At 34.2% G+C, this 12,736-nt stretch overlaps 2 protein-coding genes and 1 pseudogene across 2 annotated transcripts; 1 reads left to right on the top strand and 2 right to left on the bottom strand.

Annotated features, from left to right (window-relative positions):
* The first annotated feature begins 1,539 nt into the window (after nucleotides 1-1,539).
* LOC107282306 (olfactory receptor 1J2-like) lies at nucleotides 1,540-2,472 on the top strand. Its single transcript, XM_015810078.1, has one exon. The coding sequence runs from the start codon at nucleotides 1,540-1,542 to the stop codon at nucleotides 2,470-2,472; it is 933 nt and encodes a 310-aa protein (XP_015665564.1).
* Nucleotides 2,473-6,181: 3,709 nt separating this feature from the next.
* LOC107282305 lies at nucleotides 6,182-11,428 on the bottom strand (annotated as a pseudogene).
* Nucleotides 11,429-11,870: 442 nt separating this feature from the next.
* LOC107282304 (olfactory receptor 6B1-like) lies at nucleotides 11,871-12,736 on the bottom strand. The gene is given in 2 exon segments (XM_015810077.2): nucleotides 11,871-12,130; nucleotides 12,133-12,736. Coding segments are annotated over 2 exon segments (861 nt in total). The 5' UTR covers nucleotides 12,734-12,736.

Here is a 12,736-nt window from a genome sequence, read left to right as displayed (position 1 = left end):
CAAGGAAAAATAAATGTTTGCAGTCCCCCCATAGAGGCCTTGACTGAAAAAGAAAACATAACAAAGCAATATGGAACAATATGTGAAATATATCACATACTTTTTCCAACTGCAAAAAGGTCTTATGAATTGAATATGTGTATCTCTATTTCTATCAGAAATAGATATTTAAACAATGATGTCTTGGGAATACTTGATTTCTTTTTCCATGTCTTCCCTTGTGAATTAGGTACAATTATAAAAAAAATTAATAAATGGTAGCAATTGCATATAATTCTGGCATGCATGCTTTTCAAGAAAGAATATGGGACTCTCTTCTCTGTGAACTCTATCTAGCAAAACACATAAAATACATCTAAACTTTATATGTTTTCTAGTACAGATGTAAGGGATAACTTCTCCATTGATTAGTAACTCAGTAAGATTATTTCTTTACTAGCAGTTGATTAAATCTGAAGGAAACAAAACAGGCCTTTTTATTGGTCATTGCTAATTTGTTTTAGAAGAAAATATAGTGATGTTGGGGCTCTTTGACAATGAGGACATGAGGTTACCACAAAAGAGCAAGTCTCATAAAGCATCTTCCAAAGGTAAATGTCTATTCAGGGGGAAATTGTTTGATGAATGACAAGATTGCTTGTTTACTTGTATTGACTGATGGGACGTGTGGCATTTTATTTCAGATACTATGACTTGAATGTTTCAGTTGGAGAGAAATTGATAACTTTTATGTGTTTGCTGTTACAACTCTCCTCCATGCCTCTCTGTGTGTGCAGTATTTGTATACCTTAAAATCAGTTTTGACTAGTGCCTGCAATTTTCTTGGTAAGATTTCAGAAATAGTTTGCCCTCGTCTGATTCCTAGGATTGAGAGATAATGACTGGCTCAAGGTCATTAACCTGGCTTTGTGCCTAAAGCAGAACTAGAACTCACAGTCTCCTGGTTTCTAGTCTGATGACTTAACCACTACACCAAATTGCATTATAGACAAACAAATTCCATGTTGTAAAAAATGCATTTTTTAAAATTTTCTGAACTTTGAAAAGATATAGATAGCATCAGATAAATCATACATTAGTGAATGTTTTATCATACTGCAGAATGGCATTACAATATCACACAACATTACAAAACTGGCATTTTTATTTTTATTTGCCTGCTAATATCTACTAGCATGGAATTAGAATCTTCATTATAACTAAGCTATTCACTATGAACCTAAATGTCATTTTTCATTTAGAATCATCAATTTATACTCCATCCATCCATCCATCCATCCATCCAACATAGTTTCTGCCAACCAAATGAAACAATAGTTTCATTTTAACTCCTATATATTGGAATTATAATTGACACTTCAATGTATCATTTTTGTATGTTGAACATTATTTGGATGTTGACATATAACTTAGTAGATACATGAGGTCTCCAGCTCTCATCTGGGTTGGGAATGGGAAAGAGATTTAGAAGAAATTTTATAAAATGAAATTATTTTTCATTGTACTTTATTTTCTACAGGAAGATACACTTTTCCATATATGGATAATCAAACTCAAGTTACCGAATTCATCCTTTTAGGATTCATTGGCAATCCCTGGCTTCAGAAGTTACTCTTTGTCATTTTTTTCTTCATTTATTTGAGCACCCTTATTGGCAATGTAATGATTATTTTGGCTATAAGAATTGATCCTCACCTTCACAGTCCCATGTATGTTTTTCTTTCATATTTAGCACTTCTTGATATTGCTTTTTCCTCAGTCACCGTTCCTAAAATGCTACAAGACTTCCTTTCTGAGACAAAGGCTATCTCAGTTCAACATTGCTTTACCCAAGTCTTCTTTATTATGTGCCTTTCAGTGGGAGAGGGTCTTCTCCTTTCTGTGATGGCCTATGATCGGTTTATAGCTGTGTGCCACCCTTTGCATTATACAGTGATGATGAGAAAACAGGTGTGTGCTTTCCTAATATGTAGTGCATTGTTCACTGGCTTTGCCTATGCTCTATTGAACACTCTTCTACTGACCACTTTACAATTCTGTGGGCCCAATGTCATTCATCACTTCAGCTGTGAGGCTCCACAACTATTCAAACTTTCCTGTAGCAACACCTTTGCAAACCAAATGGTGATTTTTACTCTTGGTTCATTCTTAGGGATGGGGGCTCTACTCATTATACTGGCCTCCTATATTCTTATCATCTCTTCTGTTTTAAGAATACAGTCCATGGAAGGGAAAAGCAAAGCTTTCTCCACTTGCACATCTCACATGATTGTTGTTTTGCTGTATTATGGAACCATTTTTTTTAGATACCTGAAGCCAACCTCCAAAGATGCTGGTAATCAAGAAATTGTTCCATCTATTGTTTACTTCATTGCAACACCAATGCTAAATCCCATAATCTATAGCCTCCGTAATCAAGAAGTGAAAAGGGCATTTGTTAAAATAGTACAGAGCAACAACAATGAAAATTGAAGGTATAAGATATTTTCAATATTAGTAAGCTTTCTCTAGGGCAGTTCCAAGGTACATCCCTATAAATAAGTAAAATCTACATTTAAGAATTCTCTACCTTAGATGTTCAAGTGGACAAGATGGCAGAATAAGGACAGGGTCCCATTTCCTCACATCATTTGGAAAGTCCACTTGTCCCAGTACTTTTTTCTATAAGTTCCTTAGACTGAGGAATTGATTGGATATTCATGTGGCCCTTTGGCAACAGAGATACTCATTCTGAGGATTTCTGCTGCAAATGAAAAGGTCCTCAAAGTGATGTATTCTGTGTTTCATGAATGGAAGATCATTAGCAGTAAATCTGGTCAAGGTAGCATTGAAGAGCAATGTCATTCCCACTTTTGCCAGAAAATGTTCTTTTCTGTCCATATTCATGAGTTAATGATGAAATAAAATTCAATTAGAACTAAACTAAACAAACAATATAAATGGCCAAAGTGACAGATGAGTGAAGAAAATAGTGAAAGATAAATATTTGATACTAATTGTTAAATTTACAAATGATTTATTGTAATTTTTAGGATGTATTTAGAATTCTGAACAATATATTACAGAATTGTTGTTTATTTCATTGACACTGGTTTATATGTTGAAGCTTTTTCCCACGTTCCCATCTGTATAACTCCACCTTAAATACATTATCAAGTCAAACATTAGTGATAAATCATAGAATTGTATTGTAGAAGGATAGAAAACCTATTCAGGCCCAGACCCATTAGAGCATTTGTGACAAAATCGCCATCAGTCAATTGTAAAAGGCAGCTTTCCTTGGAACAGTTTACATCCTGTGATGATACCTCTAACACCATCAAACATAAACTTCTTTCTATCACAAGTCTTTGGAAGGCATCAATAGGTGAATAAAATGCCGAATCCAGTCTGAATATTTGGCTGACTTTGAAATGAACCATAATAATACCTAGAAATTGAATCGTGGCAAGTGGATTTATTTTTTTGTTGGTTTGAAACATTCTGCTGTTTATCCATGCAGCTTCTTCAGTCTGAGCAAGTTGGTTAGGAGGAATCTGAATAGGCAGAGAGTTGTTGGAATGCTCCAACTCTTAAAATTCTTTGGTATTATTAAATGGTGAAGCTGTGAAGTGGTCTTAATCTTCCTGGGGACTGATGAGACAGCAGCATAAAAAATGAGGGATAGATTGTGTCTAAGGTTTCCACCTCTGTTGAGGGAAGGATTTTCCAGTTTGATATAAATGGATTCTTTCACACCTCTTTCAAATCTCCTATCTTCTCTGCTCCAAATTTGAACATTATTGTTCTCAAAAGAATGTCTTTTTTCTTTTAAATGAAAGCATATACTGACATATGACATACCTGCAAATAGAAATAGAACAACTGTGGCAAAAAGAAAGCAAAGGTTGTAGCAATATTAATAGGCATCTTTGGGGCAATCCCAAAGCATCTGGAGCACCACTTGAACACCATCAACAGCTTTATTGGGATAGCATACATCCTGTGATGATATCTTTAATACCATCAACAACAACATCTGCCTATCCTAGTCCTTGCAAAGGACTCAATAGATAGATAAAAATGCCATAACAATTTATAACAAGCAAAAGAATAACCATTTATAACAAAAAGATTTTCATAAATGAAAACAAGGAAAACATTCAGTGGGAGATGCAAAAAAGTCTCTTCAGCTGCTGGCTATTTCTTGTGCAAAAGAGCAGTAATTCTTCATATTAAGTTAACTTTGAGTTAAATTCTATTAAAAATAGCTAATTATGGAAAACAAGGGGGGAGGGAAGGACAAACTTTTGCCTTTCAGAAATTGTAGGCAAAGCTGAATATCAGTAAAGGACATACATCAGGACATTAAAAGATTTATACCAGAACCATTGCATTTATTTCAGGGAAGAACAACACTGCCTTTTTGACAATCAAGCATTATTTTTAAAAAGTGACTTCCAGGAGGTTCCAGGTATTTGGATCACTGGGGAGTGAAAGTGGAAGTTTTAAATACGTTTATGAGGGTCTCAAATATTCACTTAAAGACCCCATTTATTTTTATTTTTTATTTTATTTTTTTAAAAAGGGAAAAAATAGGCCAACCAAAATTACAATTGTCAGTTAAATTTTGGTAGGAGGAACCGCATGACTCTCCTCCTTCCTATTTATGTATTAGTAGTAATGTAATAGTAGTAATGTCCTATTCCAAGTTATAGAATGGTAAATGACAGTATTATGTCATCCCATTTCTTCTCATAAATATGCACTTTATAATCTTGTAAGAGATGAGGGATGATCTCATCCCCATTTATTCATCATTGATGATAAAATCTTGAGTAAAAATTAAATATTTAGATTGCTCTCCTCCAATATTCACTTGATGATGCAGAGTGTAACATTGCAAAAACCCATCCTTTCCCCTCAATATATTATCCAATTCAGTGTTAGTTGCTAATTTCCATTGCCCCACCAAACAACAGCCTTGTCTTTCCTATTTTTAATGGAAAACTAAATGATACTGCCCACCTTCTTCTTTATAGAATAGAAGTTCTTTTGGTCAGAATATAATATGTGACTTCCTGCCTGCTTATATTATAAAATTGCAGCATCTTTTTTTATCCTGCTACTTTGCCAGTCACTATAGAAGTCTGGACATTTGTAAGCAGCTATTTCTTTAACACGTACCCAAACATATTCTGACTGAGTTTTATACAAACTATTTGACAATGACCTATAAATGTGATCCTTTCTTTTCTCTGTTCTTTGATTCTGAATATTGGAATTTCCGCAAGAAGAATTGTAAGCTTATTAATCTGAATTAATAATAACCAGTATATGCTCTTATGTCTCAATCTGTTACCTTTTAAAATATTTGGAATCTATTTAATACACTTGTCTAAAACTGAAGCTATGTCTATGTCTATACCTATTCTTTATTATCACTTTATTATTACTATGGAATATCATCTTACAATAAATAAAGAAAAAATAATACTTGTTTTAAAACAGTATCTGAAAATATTGTGAAAATTTTAATTTTAATAAATATTTATTAAAATGCCTCTTGGTTTATTATCAAATTATTTTATCTTCTTATTTGCCATGGAATGAGGAAGAAATAGTAGAGTTTTTTATTTCTATATCTGTTTGTGGTATTCTCTTTTATAGCCTAATCTTCCAGGAAACATGTAAAGCAAATGATTTAGACGCTTCCAAAAATCAGTAGTTAAGTTTTATTTCTAGTAAAATAATTGTAGGATTTTATATTCTACATATAAGTATAAATTGATGAGCCATAAATGTCAAGATGTACTGATGGAATTATTTTGCCTCTTGGAAGCAAAACATTTGGAGCAATATTATGAAAGATAAAGGAATATACTAAAATATTATTTTAAGTCTTTTCAGTATAAACCCAAGCATGTTGTTTAACAAATTAAAGCAAGCAGAAAAAAAAAGAAAAGAGGAGAAGAGGAAGGGGGGAAGTAAAGGAAAAGAAAGGAAAGGAAAGGAAAGGAAAGAAGGAAAGGAAAGGAAAGGAAAAATCAAAAGGCATTTCCAATGAAAGAGAATATATGTAGCTCAGGAATGAATTAGATAATGAAGTATCTGCAAGCAAGTAACCAAGTTCAGAAAAGGTATTTTTTAAGAAAAAAACTGTGAATCCAACTTCAAGGACTGGCACTCAGTATCTGGATCTTCATGCTACCAAAAACTTTGATGCTCCCTTAACCTCTTGATTTCTTAGACAATAATGAATGGATTCAGCATTGGGGTGACAATGGTGTATACAACAGAAATTATATTGTTAAGATCAAATGGGTGTATTCTCTTCGGTCGAGCATATATGAAGAGAATTGCTGAGAAGAAGATGACAACCACATTGAAGTGAGCAGCACAAGTGGAGAAGGCTTTCTTCTGGCCCTGGATAGAGGGAACAGTCAATATAGTACAAATAATGTAGACATACGAAACAATAGTAACTGAGAGTAGAAACAACAAAATGATCAAGGCCAGGACAAAGTCCACTATTTCAGCAACTGTCATATCTTCACATGCCATATTTAACAATGGTGAATTATCACAGAAGAAATGGTTGATGATATTAGGACCACAAAAGGGAAGCTGTGATAGGAAGATGACTTTTAACATTGGGGCAAGGAAACCAATTAGCCATGAACCCATAGATAATATCATACAGAGGTGCTGAGTCATGATGGTTAGATGACGAAGAGGATTACAGATAGCTACATATTGGTCAAATGCCATTATTGCAAGGAGGACACACTCAGTACATATAAGGGAGCTGAAAAAGTAGAGTTGTGTCATGCATTCTTCAAATGAGATGAATGTGTTTTGCACAAGGAGATTGATTAATAACTTTGGGACAATAACACAGATATACCATGCCTCTGAAAAGACAGGTGGACTGAGAAAAATATATATATGAATTTGTTAATCTGAGGACTGATTTTGATCACAATGATGATAACAATATTCTCAAAAAGAGTCAGATTGTAGGCCACAAGGAAACTCACAAATAAAAATGTTTGTAGTTCCATGCTGATTGGAAATCCAAGCAAAATGAATCCTTGGATATTATTCTTTTTTCTGGTGATTCATATTTCTATAGTAATGAAACCTAATTCAGACATAAGGAGAGAAACAAATTGCAATGAAGAAAAAAGAGAGAAAGAATTAGAAGAATGAACATTTCTGAAACAAATGATAAAATAGATATTAATCTACATTAATATGTTAATCTACCTAGCAGGCAACCTATACACCTTTCTTAGTTTGAGCTAACTTTCTATTTCTAGTTATTTAATTTAATCAATATTTGTATGATTTATTCTTGTGTTACAGCATTGTGTGAGGTGAATTTTCCAAAACTTTAGCTAAATAGTAAAAAAATTATATGGCTGTAAAAAGAAACAAGAGATAATATTGTTTTATAGTTTCTTATATGATTTCTAACAAATGAAAGAATATAGACATTTATTTCTTTCAATTATTCCGATAGAAAGTTTGAAATTTTAGGTCTTGAAATCCTTGTTACTGAGATTCATACAGTACTATCTTCATTGGCTGAAACTGTATTTTGAAGTAAATTTATCAATAAATTTATTTGCCAAACTTAGACATCCTTTCCAAATGTCAGCATGACTTTGAAAAGATATATATTAACAAGTTGATTTTATATATTAGTACAGTGATGGCGAACCTTTTAGAGACCGAGTGCCCAAACTGCAACCCAAAAACAAATTATGTATCGTCGGGTGCCGGGTGAGTGTGGCCCATTGGGTGGGTGTGGCTGTGGTGGTAACGGCAGACTGGGTGGGACTAAAAAGTTCAATCAATCAATTCCAACTTTGCAAGATCTTTTTTTTCCTATGAGAAGTTGAAATTGATTGATTGATTGAACCATTTTTTTTGCACACGGCAGTGGAGGCCTAAAGCAAAAAGGGTTTATAATACCCAGCTGAAGGCCTAGGACTGGGGTGATGGTGCACGTGCCCACAGAGAGAGCTCTACTTGCCACCTGTGGCACACGTGCCATAGGTTTGCCATCACGGTATTAGTATAACACTGGGAAAAAGGAGAAGTAGGAATAATACAATTAACATTAAATGGGTCTATTCTACTAAACAATTATAATTAACATAACTTTAATTTCTTTCAATTTTTATCAGAGGGTTTGAAAAGTTTGGAGATTTTTTGTGTGCATTTTTCTCTTTTCCCCTCTCTCTCTTTCTTAGAAAAAACTGTGTTAAATCTGTTCAAGTTCTTAAATTGCAGTGAAAATTGTGGGAAGTTGTAGTATTGAAATTCAGTAATTATGCTGCTGAAATTCATGATTATGATTAAAATGGCATTCATTAAGTTTGGAATCCCATATACTGTATATGGAAGCGGAGAATTCAGGGTTTAACTACTGAAAAAATAACCAATATCACAACCTTCTCACAACCAATATTTCTATCATGGCAGCCTATGGCAGCCCATGGATATTGATAATGAGGATATTGCAGAAATTGGCATTAAAAATATAATAATAGGAAATATAATATACTAATATTCATATCCTATATCAAGTACATTTACATCACGTGCAGGTAGACTTCAAAGTCTCTTGACACAGATTGACAAGGTTATATTGAGATTCTGAAGGCTGGCAAAATTTAGATTATCCTTTACTTTCTTGGCTACTGCCAAAAAGGAGAGAGGGGGGGGAAGCCAAGATCTGCCTCTGTCTCTCTCTCTCTCTCTCTCTCTCTCTCTCTCTCTGTCTCTCTGTCTCTCTGTCTCTCTCTGTCTGTCTGTCTGTCTGTCTGTCTGTCTCTCTCTCTCTCTCTCTCTCTCTCTCTCTCACACACACACACACACACACACATGCACAAACACACTGAGTGGGGGGAAGAGGACTGGCAGACCAAGGACAGAAAGAGAGAGAAGGAGAGGGAGGGGGAGAGAGAGGAAAGAGAGGAGAGAGGGAGAGGGAGAGGAAAAAGAAAGAGAGAGGGAGAGAGGAAAGAGAAAGAGGGGGAGAGAGGAGAGAGAAAAAGAGGGAAGGAGGGTGAGGAAAGAGAGAGGGAAAGAGGAAAAAGAGAGAGGGGGGGGGAATATGAATATATGTTGTCCGTTACTGGACTTTTAGTAAAGAACGTTTAATGAAATATTTTGATTTTTTTAAATTAAGAAATGAGGTATGGGGATAATTATGCTATATTTAAAGATGGTAGATAAGCTACTAAAATTGTTTTCACCTGTTGGGATGAAGGAGAAAGGTTTTTTCCTCCCCTCTTTTTCCTGCATAAAAATTGTTTTCTTTGTAGCAGTTCATTGATTTCATAAATGCAACACACTATAGTTTTTTTATATAAGGATATATGCAGGGTTATCTTCATTTTAGATGTCAAAAGGGTTTTGTGGCTCCTAGTGTTTTCTTTTCTGTGAGAAACGGGTCCAAGTGGCTCTTTGAGTGTTTAAGGTTGCCGACCCCTGCCTCTAGGTTGAACTGAAAATGTTCAGGACAGTTCCACCAACCCGCCTAAATTATGTAAAGATTCATCTGGTCTGATTCTTCTTTTAATTATCATGGGAGCTGCAAGTTGGCAAAGTTTCCCTGCAAATTCAGAATTAAAGGTTATGTTGTTATTTTGTGCTTTCTGAAAGTGCAGTTTACATACTTTTGAGATCTATCTATTTTGTTTTCATCTATAATCATTTAACATGTTTTTAATGATTAGTAGATAAAATGGTTTGGGCCTCTGAAAATCTCTAAGGTGGTCTGATATATTAAGTAGAACTAAAGGCATAGATGTGATAAAATCTATTTTTTCCACTCACGTTTAAAGAGAAATTATGGGCTTTGAGTTTTATTTATTTATCTATCAAATTTATTATTCTTATTACAAATAAATTAATATGGCAAACATATCCAACATAGTTCTTTCATGTTCTTCATAACAAAAATCCTGTGAAGAGAGTTGGGCTGAGACAATGACTGGTCTAAGGTAAAGTTTTATGAGACTAATGAACACTGAATGTAAAATATGTAGCATCATGTTGCTTGCCTATGATTTTTAGACATTGATGAATTTAAATGGTTATTTTAAAAATGTCATGATGATAGCTATGATCATGTAATGAAAAATCTCCACCCCTTTTTAATGTGCAGTGCTTTTTTTCTAAAAAAAAAAAAAAAAAAAAAAAAGGTGCCGGAACTCACACACGTCATACAACCTGCCTTGCCTACCCTACAAGGTTCCATCCCAAAAAGGTGCCGGAACTCCGTTCTGGGCGTTCTATGAGAAAAAAAGCCCTGTTAATGTGCATTGCATTACAGTATTTTGACTTTTTTAAAGTCACTCTAAAGACATCTAGTCCAAGATTTGCTTTAACAAGGCAATACTATATTTTTTCTGAAGAAAAATGTAGTGGACAATTTTTATCCTATCTCATTATTGAGAAGATATTTGTATTGCAGTTTCAATGGGCTCTGAAAGATGTAAATTATTGTGACTTTTGAGCAAGGTTTCTAACTTAGAAATAGTACAAAGATAACATTGATTATATTTGTTGATGATCTCTAGAAGGAGATGGAAGAGAATTGATATGTTTATTCTGGCCCTCCTTAATCTCTCAGTAATGTTGAAGCCATCAGCCATAGAATTCTGAAGTTGAACCATAATCATTCTAGTAACCCTACAAAACAGGTTAATCTGTCAGCCCAGCTTAAGCCCTGTTGAAAGACCCTGGTTTTATAGAAAGCTAACAAGTCAGAGCCATAAAAGACACACAAATCATTTGGAATAAAGCTTCACAATTGATTAAGAAGTCAGGCACACACACTTGAAATCCTTTTAAAATAATAGACTACTTTGTTATTCTACTATTGTAGAAACCATACAGTAGATATGAGGTAGGAACTCAGAATGGACAGGATCAAATAGGGGTAGGGAGGAAGGATTCAAACAATGATGTCATACATATCCAAATCTAGATCAGATCATCTCAGAAGCATCCAAAATAAGCCATGATAATGGAAAAATATTCTTGAGGAAGTAATAACACCAAAGCATGTTTTCATTTCCATATTAGATGAGGATTGGAAAGAGGATGGCTTCTGACAGCAACTTTTTGTCTGTATTATTTTTTTAAAATAAAAAGATATAAAAAGATATAAAATATGGAAAATATTAGACAGCATGAATAACATGTAAAAACCCAACTCAATTGTATGTGTGTATATAGTTTATAGTCTAGACTATTACTAATATGAACAAATGTGCTGTATGAATGGATTCTTAGAATTCTGTCTAAGTTAGTTCAATCATGTGTATAAGGCTGCAGTGAAAACAATTCTTTTCTTTATTTCATTTACTAAAATAGGAAGAGAAAGATCTTAAGGCACAAAGAACTACAGTTTCTTACCTTGTTTCATCCCTATTCCCATTCTATTCCACTAAATATATAGAAATACATCACTAAAAATAGAATTTGTTAACATCATATAACCTGACATCTGTCTTTAATTTTGAAATTGGAATTATTGTTTAAAATGAAAATAATTGTGTATTATTAAATTTAGATCACTTGTTATGTTTACTTAAATGCAATCGGTATAATTATGGTGACTTGTTCCCAGCATTTCTAAATTTCTCATCTCTTTCTACATGTTCTTATTTCTTTATTTTTATATGATTTAACACTGACTGTTATTGATATGCAGTTCCACAAAATACATTTGTCAGTGAAATCCAATTTTTCTCCTATGAATTTTCAACATTTTTGTCTACTAATATGTTGTGGAATACACATACTGTATGTAAAAAAATGAAAAGTTATTATTTTTGCTTGCTGAAATAAATCCATTAGTCACCAGTCTAACGATCACTAATCATGTTCTCAAGACTGAAGCTGCAAAATGTTTTTTTCAGTGCTTCCTTGACATCCTGATTCCTTAAACAATAAATGCATGGATTCAGCATGGGCGTAACAATAGTGTACACAACTGACACAAGCTTATTGATGTTGAAAGAGTTGATTCTCCTTGGTCTTGCATACATGAAGAGTGTAGCTGAGTAGAAGATAGTAACCACTGTGAGGTGGGAGGTACAAGTAGAAAAAGCTTTTCTTTTTCCTTNACAAAGTCAACCATTTCAGCCACAGTTCGGTCAGTGCAGGAGAGATTGAGCAAAGGGGAGATGTCACAGAAGAAGTGGTTGATGACATTGGGCCCACAAAAGCTCAAGTGTGAAATGAAAAAAACTTTCAGCATAGAAATTAGGAAACCAGTGAGCCAAGAACCCACTGCTAGCTGCAAGCAAAGCTGGGATGTCATTATAACAGGATAGCGTAGTGGGTGGCAGATGGCAACATAACGATCATAAGCCATAACAGCCAGCAGGACACATTCAGTGCAGACTAGGGATATGAAAAAATACAGCTGGGCTATGCAGCCTGCATAGGAAATGCTTTTATCTGTTGCTAAGAAGTTAATCAGGAGCTTTGGGACAGTCACAGAAATATACCAAGTCTCAAGGAAAGATAAGTGACTGAGGAAGAGATACATGGGTTTTTGGAGGTGACTATTTGTCCTGATGAGGATGATGATCATAGTGTTCTCCACAAGAGTGAGGATGTAGATACAAAGAAATACTACAAATAGTAGTCTCTGAAGTTCTAGAACGCTGGGAAAACCCAGAAGGATAAACATCTGGACCCTGGTTTGGTTGTTCACTTCCATGCC

The sequence above is a fragment of the Protobothrops mucrosquamatus genome, unplaced genomic scaffold (assembly GCF_001527695.2).
Source record: "Protobothrops mucrosquamatus isolate PMUCROS unplaced genomic scaffold, P.Mucros_1.0 scaffold7, whole genome shotgun sequence".
Taxonomy (NCBI): domain Eukaryota; kingdom Metazoa; phylum Chordata; class Lepidosauria; order Squamata; family Viperidae; genus Protobothrops; species Protobothrops mucrosquamatus.
The sequence above is the reverse complement of the archived record's forward strand: the minus strand, read 5'-3'. Positions and strand labels throughout refer to the sequence as shown.

Bases quoted from the DNA above. Each gene is read 5' to 3' on its own strand.
- LOC107282306 (XM_015810078.1), top strand. From the start codon at position 1,540: ATGGATAATCAAACTCAAGTTACCGAATTCATCCTTTTAGGATTCATT.